Source organism: Coturnix japonica, chromosome 15 (assembly GCF_001577835.2).
Source record: "Coturnix japonica isolate 7356 chromosome 15, Coturnix japonica 2.1, whole genome shotgun sequence".
Taxonomy (NCBI): domain Eukaryota; kingdom Metazoa; phylum Chordata; class Aves; order Galliformes; family Phasianidae; genus Coturnix; species Coturnix japonica.
This window is the reverse complement of record NC_029530.1, coordinates 7,810,164-7,820,202: the sequence shown is the minus strand read 5'-3', so window position 1 is coordinate 7,820,202 and position 10,039 is coordinate 7,810,164. Positions and strand designations below refer to the sequence as shown.

At 50.5% G+C, this 10,039-nt stretch overlaps 1 protein-coding gene across 1 annotated transcript in view; it reads left to right on the top strand.

Annotated features, from left to right (window-relative positions):
* Nucleotides 1–9,113: 9,113 nt before the first annotated feature.
* Nucleotides 9,114–10,039, top strand: part of YWHAH (tyrosine 3-monooxygenase/tryptophan 5-monooxygenase activation protein eta) — an 8,133-nt gene continuing 7,207 nt past the window's right edge. The window contains exon 1 of the mRNA XM_015878349.1: nt 9,114–9,484. Coding sequence (XP_015733835.1) covers nt 9,398–9,484 — 87 coding nt within the window. The 5' untranslated portion in view covers nt 9,114–9,397. The remainder of the gene's footprint in view (nt 9,485–10,039) is intronic.

The window sequence follows — 10,039 nt, the reverse complement described above, 5'->3', positions numbered from 1 at the left end:
GTGACCTGATGTTTTGTAGCAACTCCAGACAGTAATACAGGGAGGAAAAGAGAACATCACCAAAGGAGATGATGCAGCTGGTGTGCAGCATGGTCAGAGCACAGCAGCCGGAGCAGTGGCACACAGTGGGACTGTACAGCCTGCTGCTGCCCTGCAGGGCCTGCATCCACCCTGCAGAGAACCTGGGGGCACTCACCATGCAAAGATGCTGATGGGAGGAAGAGGAGGAATTGGATTGTTAGGATAAGTCTACACTGTGAAATGGAGATGCCTGCATTCCAGTATACAGTCACTGTCCATGCAAGCAGAAGGCAGCACACAGTGAGTGGGAGAAGTGGGCATGGGGTGGTGGGTGCAGGACCCTGCATAAGTGGCGGTTCCTGTTCTCTGTGTTCACTGCACTGAGGGCAGTGGAGGGCTGATGCCTTCTCACTACAGCTGATGCTGCAGTTCTGTCCCTATAGCTGATTGTCCCCTAAGCTCTGCTCAGTGCTGTGAGACCTCACCTGAGTCCTCAGCACAGGAGAAACATGGACCTGTTCGGGTACATCCAGAGGAGGGCCACAAAAATGTTGCAGGGAATGGAACACCTCCCTGTGAGGACAGGCTGAGGAAACAAAGAAAAAAACCATCATCAACAAGAAGAAAAAACAGAATCGAGAGCCTAATGAGGTACTAAAAGTCCTAAAAGGTCAGGATATGATAACAGCCTGTGCCTGTATTTCCAAACACGTTCCTCATTTATGCTGTCTCATTATTCAGTTTATGTAGTTTAATCCAGCAGAAGTTCTGTGAGTGCAATACAGATGTTTGCTCAGGGTCAGTGGGAGCTGGCTGCTTTGTGTACATTAGTGCTTGTGCCACGAGCATTATGTTGGTGATGGGAAGCTGTTATTCTATGGGAAGAGCATTGAGGTTTCATGCAGTATGTTGCATGTTTAAATATAGCCATATAAAATAACAGTAAATGGTTTCCTTTAGCAAACAAATTGCCTCGGGGAGCAGGGTTTTCTGCCAACTGTTTTTGAGTTTATAAATCAATCTCCTTAATGGAATCCACACAGGCTTATTGGAAACTGAGTGAACAAATGTCTCTGGTGGGTCTGGAAGCTTTTGCCTCGCTGCCTTTGGAACTGAAGGGAAAGACTTGACTGTTTTACTTGTTCTTTTTCCCCTGCTCCTCCCTGTACCTGGGTTTGCAGGAGGGATTGGCTCAGGACATGAACCTGCAGCCTGCACAGGTTCAGAATTGCATATTATCAGTGAGGTCAAAAATCCCACCATCTTCATATGGAAAAGCTCATCAACTCATGCCCTGAGGATGCTTTGCACAGTGGAACAGCTGGATATGGAGGATCCTACGTTCCACAAACTGCAGGTTTGTCTTTTGCTGATGGATGTGGTCCAGAAAGCTGAAAACCTCCCCTGGAAGAGAAGGATAGAAGGGAAGAGGTGCTGGAGGCCTGTGTCAGTGGAGCTCTGTACCTCTTGGCTACAGGCTGTCCATCCTGCAGGAGGAGCAAGTACTGACAAGGCCTGTGCAGGGATAGGTGAAAAGAGATGCCAGTGTCATAAAGGCACCAAATGGAAGCTAATGTATGACAGGTTTTAGCTCTCAGCTTTAGGGGTCGGGATGTGAACTTAAGAGGCTGATCTGGGAACAAAATGCTGTCTTTGCACCATAGCATCACAATGGCTAACGATCATTCACAACTTGCTATTTCATCTCTGGTCTCAGTGATCACCACTGTTATCAGCATTTTCTGTCCTCTGTTGAAGAGGATGAAAGAGATGCCAGTGTTCATGTAGTGAAAAAGTTGGCACCTGCTTCTCTTGGCACACAGCAGGATCCAGTGCATCCCTACTTGCAGGATTTTCAATCACACTTCAAGTGCTGGCTGCTCTCTCTGCCACTTGTCAGGCTTCTGGCTTTTAAAACCTCTGCAAGTTCATACGACAAGTGCTAACTGAGCAGAGGCTGGATGCACAGTGCTTGTCTTCAACACTTTCTCACTTCTGCTTTCTCTTTCCATCTTATCCAGTCTTGTTCAGCATTTACACCGTATTTTTCCTTGTCTCTTTCCTTTAGAATAGCCTCAATAGGATTCATCATGCCTGCTTTTGCTGTAGCTCTACAGGCTGCTGCAGCTGCTGTTCGTGCAGCCTCTGGTGAATGTGCAGCAGGGAGAAGGAAGACTTGCTGGGTCAGAGGTTGAAGCCATGTCATCTGTAATTGTGTTTAACAGTAACGTTTATTTCAGAAGGTGTCACAGCTCCCCTGAGCAGTGTCCCTCAGCGTGGTTATATTGAGGCCAGTTCAGGAAGAATCGTTTGCCAGTCAGATTTAGAGGCTGAAAGCTTTGCCCTTAGAGAAGGACATCTAAGGATCCTGGAAGCTATTCCTCCCAGCACGTAAAGCGAGTGGAAAGCACAGGGCTCCTCAAAAGCACTGTCCTGATTTCCCTGTTGGAGAGAGTTGCAGACAGTGTGGTAATGCATCTCATCTTGGGACCTGGCTTCCTGCTTGTCCTCATTGGATTTTGCAGATATTTTTATCTGTGCACTGAAAATGGGACATACGCATATAAGTGTACGCGTGCTTTACAATGTGGTTGGCACAAAGGGGATTCAGGGCCAGCATCATCAGACAAGATGTGTGCCCCCCTCTAGAGCAGGCTTCTAAGCTACTGCCTGGTTTCCTTTTTGACTGGAAATCATAACTTGTGCAGATCTTAGTGGGAGCTGACCCTGCACACTCGGTTCATAGGGCCTGTACTTAATCTAAAACAGGCTGTGTTTTGGGATTGGCAGTTTTGAGCTGTGACTGAGGATCATGGAAGGTAAGGAATTGCTGGCAATGTTTTGGCTAGAATTAAAACTGCATGTTCTGACTCTAGAGTGAGCTCATGTTTGTACTTAAAATGTGTTCCAACACCATTCACTATGGTGAATATCTCCTTGTTGGGTATGTAACCTGTGCCAGAAACCCACACACCCTTTATTGTGCTCCTGGCAGGGGCATGACCTGCTGCTTCACAGCTACCTTCTAGTGAGGATACAGCTATCTGAACTCCTGGTAGTGCCTGTTTAGCTTGGTGGCCTGGCCCATATGCCCCCAAACTCTGAACTCCCCATAATACCATGAATGCTATTGAACATCAGCCTCTTCAGAAGTCATTGAGCCTTAGGCTGCAGTTTCACCCAGGCCTTTTTGCAGCCTCTCCCTATAGAGCCAGGAGAGCCTGGGTGGGAAGCCTTGGTGAGATCTCTGCTCTGTGATGGGCAATGGGCAAGGATCACTTGGTGAGCAGGCAGGGCCCTGTTAGAAGTATGGTGTCACCCCTGTTATCTTCAGCAATAATGTTGTGATGAGCATCTCTCATCTGGGGACTTAGGAAGAAGTCAACAGCTTAAACTGAGAAACTGAGGCAGGTGAGTGTTGTTACCCTAGAAAGATGGGCAGTGAAACACTCCCTGCTCTGCAGATAGAACACAGAGAAGGAAATATCCATCCAAGGTCACCCACCTGGGGTAGACATCTGATGTCACTGTTACTCCCTTGCCAGTGCCTGTCTGTCTGCTCCCTAAGTGCAGGGGTAGAGCTAGAAGTCAGCCAAAGGAACCTTAATCTGCTCATCTCATTTTAAAAGTGCTCACCTGGAAAGGACTTGGCCTGAAAGCTCATTAGACCAATTTCAGTTTATTTCTTTTATGATCTTTTTACAGTCAGTCCTACGCACTTGGGCCGCATCCAAACCTCTTATGCTCTACAGGGCTGTGGGGAGGGAGTGTGAGAGGGAGCTGACTGTCTCCATCTGCTCCTGCTGCCTGCTGGGAGAGTCTGATCTAGCTACTGGACTGGAAGTCCCTGTGGGACACCAGCAGATGCCTATTCACAGAGTGGTGGTGTATCTCCTTTACTCTTCTGGTTGGGACAGGTGGAATGCAGCCCAGCTAATGCTTCATGCAGAATATAGCTCTCCTGTGCCTCACATTTCAAGCAGAAAAACACACTGAACTCTGTGGAGCATGACAAACTGCATTTATGAGCCTACGTATTGATTTAGAAGATACTGGTGCCAGCGCGTTGATTGCTGCTTACTGCTTCTTCCTGTGCTTCTGGGGATGCAGCTCAGAGCAGCAGGAATCCTCCTGCCATTAGGCCCTGCCCCGTGACAGCCCTGTGTCCATGGCACTGGCAGGCAGTGAGTCTCCAATCTGCTAAAGCAGGCTATTTTTTAGCACTTTTTGGTATAATTAAAACATAAGATTTTTTTGCTAAGGATATTGTGCGTGTTAAAATGTGAGATGGGCTGATAAGGGTAGAGGCTGAGCCCGTTTGCTATTAGTAAGTGTAATTGCAGCATGATGAAAATGAGCAAAATGAATGCTAGGTCCAGCAGAGCAGCCCCAGTGCTGACTGCTGAAACCTGGGAGGGAGATCCAAGGAAGGGCAGCTTGACAAGAAACAACCCTTCCTTGCACTTCTTTCCTAACTTCTTTTAGCCGACATTGGGTCTGGCAGTGCTAAGGGCAGTGCTGTTGGAGTACAGATACTTTTGGTGATGGGGAGAGCACTCCATCATGGAGTACTGCATGTCTCCTGCTTGGCCTGGTGCCTGCATGCTCATGCTGTGACCTTTCTCCAGATGCTGGTGGAGCCCCCACAGAGGTTGGATGCAGAAGCCACGTCCCCAGACTTCAACTGACAGCCTTGAAAGGCTGCAGTAGAATTGTAGCTAATGTGGCTGCGTTTAGAGCTGCCTTTGTGTGTTTTGACTATGAAGATCGCTGTTTTCAAAATATGTTCCAAGAGGCAGATATTTTGTTAGACATCTCTGTTTATGGAGAGTGTTCTGGGGGCAAAAGGCAAGTTGCAAATGCAGATGTAGCCCTATATACTGCTTCTGGTTATACACTGCTTCTGGTTAGGCTACTCCTCTCTGTGCAGAATCTGTTTCTTTCAGCCCTTAATGATCTGAATCAATGACAAAGGTTTGTAGTCAACAGAATTCTCAGCAGCCCCTCTTGTCCTGTTGCAAGATGACAGTAAATGGCATCAATACAAACACACCTGTAAATAATCACATTTTCTTCCAGTTCCAGACTGTCCCACCTGTTTCTGCACCCTGCTTAGAAGAAAGCCGAGCTCTGGGTAAGAGAACATGCCTGATGTTCCTAGAAGGGAGCTCAGACATACATGCCATCCAGCTGTAGCACCCTCATAGGAGATGTGAAATCTCACATCATATGTTGTGTGACTCATATCTACGCATGTCTTTGGAATCCAGTTCACTGTAAGCTTGGCATTCTCAAGATAGCACTGAGCAGATGCTAGGAGGATGGGTTTTTGTTGGTTTTGCTGCTTGGATCAGATTTTACTGCTTATCTGATTTGAGTAAAAAATATCATTGGACCAATGGCCTGTGTTGGATCCGAAGTCTCATGTACATCTTGAGCAGCAGAAGGGTCACCTGGTACTGTGAAAAGATGACAATAAGGTGCTGCTCGAGGGCGCTCCCCTTCTGAAAGGTTCTGGGGTATTTAACTCAGCTCTCTGAAACCTGCTTAAATCTTCCATGTCATTTTCATTTCCAAGTTTGGTGTTGCTGAGGAGATTTTACATTGTTCTGAGATGGCTGAGAGTAGTTTGTAGAACACAGGTATTATAGGAAATGATAAAAGAACTGACTTCCATGACCTGGACTCAGTCTGTGTGCCTTCTTTTGCTTTTAAGGAAGTAGGGAATTAAACCCAGAAATTTACTGCTTTCAAGGGGATGGGAGCACATCCATAAATGAAAAGTTACTTAAAAATAGGACTGAAGAAAGCCCTATCTAAACTATAAACTGAGCTGTTTGTCAGGTATATTTTCTGGCTTCAAGCATATTTTTTTCGCTTCAACCAGTGAGTTAGCATGCATTTCCATTGCTCTTGCAATGTAAGCTGCCAGAGAAAACCTTTTTGAAAGAGATTTTGAAAAGCAGGAGACTGTATCTGCTGGCCTCATTATGGGAAGTGGCTGCAGCTCTGAGGGCAGTAACAGAACCTCTTTTGAGCCTTTGAAAGCATCAATATAAATATCTGCATCTTGGAAAGTGGCCTTTTTACCAGCCATAATGGGAGCCAGATGAGGAGGAAAGCTTTGGGCATTAATAATGAATGAGCCTTTTCTAAGATTTCCTGACTATGTAGTCTCTGCAGCTAGAGTTTGCCTCTTGCTGTTTTGGATTTATGCACTGATTTAGTGATTGTACAGAAACATGACATTCAGTGCAATACGGGCTGGGGAACAAGATAGCACGCGATGTCTGCAGCCAGCAAAAGGTGACATCTTCAGATCTTTGTAATAATTAGCTACTTCGGGAATTCAGAAGAGCAGCTTTTGCATGTTTTTTAGTGTGTGCCGTAGGAAGATGAAGAGCCTGAACAGGTAAATGATTTTACAGCATTCAATGGGCTTCCTGGGTGCTGTGTCTTGTAGGATAAATTTCCACTACACTTGCTGTGGGGTGTCACAGAGTTATCTGGATCAATCTATGTCTGTAACAGAGGGGGCAGTAGACTGTGGGGGACTTTGTAGCTGAGAATATTGCAAAGGATATAAGAAACCAAAGGTACAGTGTGGGCTGTTCTCACTGGAGCAGTCTGAAGCTCTTCTGAAGAAGTGAAACACATCAAGTTAGTAATTCTGTGGCAGTACCTGCAGTACCTATAGCACTGGTCAGGCCTCAGTCCTTCATTACATCGTGAAGGCACGTGAAACTCAACTGAAAAGGAGGAAAACCTTTGTTATTTGCACACAGCACTTTAAACCCCACAGCTGGGCACGGTGATGCTGTGGCCCCGAGGCTCCCAGCCCTCCCTCCCCTGGGATGCCATTTTCTTCTTCTCCCGCCCTGATCCGCTCGCCACGGCCGCTCAGGAGATCCGCTCTTCCCATTGGTTGCCCGCCCCGGAGCGCCGGTAGCAACAGCGACAAATATATCTCCCCGCCTCCTGATTGGCTGCCGCCTCCCGCCGAGCCGCGGCAGCAGAGGGATGGGCGGCTGAGGGCGGGCGGGCTGCTGTCCTGTCCGTTGTCCATCCGCGCTGTTTGAATCCCCCTCTCCTCAGCTGCTGAAACTGTGGGCGCTGCATTCACGTACTGAGCTGCCTCCATGACAATGAAAAACACCCCTCTTTGCTCTAAGATGTTGGCACAGGTGACTGTCGAGGTGATACAGATTAGATGAACACCTGTATAGGTGTAGGCCCTGTCAGTGCTTTACACAGTTGAAAAAGGTGGGTTTTATGAGTGAGATAAAATGGCAGCTCTGGTCACTGGGATTCCTGTGGAGCGCTGGTAACGGATCCTCACCAAACTGCATCTGAAAAAGGCTCTGCAGCTGGGTTTCATTTCCACATTTGGCACAGTTGCTCTCTGGAGGACAGTTGCGTTTTCTAGGTGATTTCCCAGGTGAAATAACTTATTACTTCTCCATCATCTTACCTGAGGTGATATAAAGTTTGATGTGTGAAACCCAGAAAATTAGAAATACTCCACTTTGAGACACACAAAGTGCAGTGGCTGAAGTGCAGTATATCCCAGCACACCAGCATCTCTGCTTCGTGCCAGCTGGATGCTGAACCTGCATGAAACACTCCCCAATGCAATTAGTGAAGTTGCAGGTAGTGCCTGCACATCTCCAAGTCTGGGTGAGCTGGATTGCAGGTAGCCAAGCTGAGATGTGATTTACATCCTCATCATGATCTGGGTTCCCTGTCCTGCCATATGTAGTGAGCTCTGGGTGTGTTTATGTTCTTCTTCTGTGGAGCTGTAATTAGAAATGCTCTGAGCACGTCACTGACCTCCCCTGAACTGAATGTGCAGTACCTGCTGTTGTGGTTCCTCCTCAACATGGTGTGCCCTAACAAAGAGAGGAGCTCGCCCTACATAGGAGAAACAAAGCCATTTTTATCTTAAAATGCACAAAAGAGCCCAAAGAACAGTACTTGTGTTAATGGGTCACAGAAAGGAGGTGACTTCAAGGCCCATCATTTCAGGAAGCCTCTTGTTCTGGGTGCTGGGCTCAACAGTGAAAGGTCATTGCTTCAGATCAATTGTTTTTAGTGGAATTTAATCTTATTTATGCTTGTAAATTCTGTTTATATCCCTTCGGTGACTTAAAGAATGAAAACATATTCTTTTATCTGGACAGGACTGTGGCAAACGTTGTGGCTTGAAGCAGCTGATGAAGAGTTAAAGCTGCTTTAAATCAGGTGCCACATAGAGAAACCCTGACAACGGAGCGTGCCTCACAGCCTGCCTGCATAGCCCTGAATCACTGTGGCACCTAAAAACACCGCCATCATCTTCTGCTCACACACAGCAAGTGCTTCAGAATAGCACGTTCTGCCAGAGAGCTCTGAGGATCCGTCAGCTCCTGTCTGCATGGGGTTTCATACATACATACATACAAGAGGCTGCTGTGTGTGAATGGGGTGTGACACAGCTCGCAGCAGGACAGTGAGGTGCTCTGACAGCACCCGGAGGTGCATGTGAAGCAAAAGCGTGTCATTAAATGGAAAAGAACGGCACCTATTGACACCTGCTGGATGGTTCTGGAGTCCCAGCGGTGCGTGTGAGCGCTGCAATGCAGCGAGTGTTGCACTACAGCACTGATCTGTCAGACAACACACGCCACGAAACGAAGCGCATCTCAATCAGCTCGTGTGTGAATCAGCACGTTACCACCAGGGTGTAGCACCAGCGTGTGGAGCTGAATGCTGCGCTGCTGCGCCTTGCAGCCCTACGGAACCGCAGCCGAGCAGCACAACAGCCGAGCCCGGAGCAGCACAGAGCAGCACCGAACTCCACATGGCTGCACAGAGCAGCACATCGCTGCACAGCGTTGCACTGCAGGTCCCCGCCCGGCTCCGCAGCGCCCCGCCCATCTCCCACCTCCACCTTTGCAGCAGTAAAATGCAGCACTGTCAGCGCGCATGCGCCCCCCCCCCGGGCCGGCGCCCCGGGATGGCTATTTATAGCAAGTGACGTCACCTAGAAATACACCGCGCGGGAGCGGCTCCCCCCTCCCCTCCCCTGCGGTCCCCTCGGCTCCGCCCCCTCGTTGCCTTCCCAGCGCGCAGGCGCAGGCGGCGGCAGCAGCGCGAGGCTCGGAGCCGGGCGGTGAGGGGCAGCAGCTCTGCAGCCCGGCAGCGACAGGCGCTGATCGTCGGTCCGGCACGTGAGGAGCGCCGAGCACAACGGCCGCCCGGTGAGCGGGCGGGAGGCGGCTGCGCTGCGCTCTCCACACACGCTCGTACCCTCGCCCCGCCGGCGCGGACCCCCCGCCCCTCTCGTCACCGCCTGAGGGGCTCAGTGCCCAGCCCGGCAGACACCACGGAAGCGGCCATGGGGGACCGAGAGCAGCTGCTGCAGCGAGCCCGCCTGGCCGAGCAGGCGGAGAGATACGACGATATGGCCTCGGCCATGAAATCGGTGAGTGGGGCCGCGGCGTGGTGGCGGCCGAGCTTCGTGCCCGGGAAGGAGGAGTGTGTGGGGTGGGAGGGAGGGAGGCGGTGAGGAAGGACGTCCGGGCCTGCCCGGCGCTGTACGGGGTGGGTGTGGGCAGGATGCGGCCGCCGCGTCCCACCCGTGGCAGTGGGGGGGGCTGGGTGGGAGCGGGCCCTTCCGGCGGAGCCGCTTCCCGCCCCGTGCAGCGCAGCCGGGCGGCGGCCCCGAGCTGTGCAGCCCCGGTCCCTTTGGAGCTGCTTTTCTTCCTCCCTCGTTTCCTTCTCCCCTCATAACGGCTCCCGCTCCCCGCGCTGTCCCTTCCCGGGGGTGTGGCCGTCCCCTGGCCGCCAATGGGGCGCGGTGCGGTGCGGCCGTTTGAACGCCGCCCGCCTCCGGGTGTAGGGAGCGCGCTGAGCCGCCGCCACAACCGCAATTGAGGGGCTGCTCGTGTCGGCGCAGAGGATGGAGCTGTGACCGTGCCGTGCGCCCCCAACAGGGGCTGGAGGGGCGTTGGGCGGGGTGGGGTGGGATGGCCGCTGG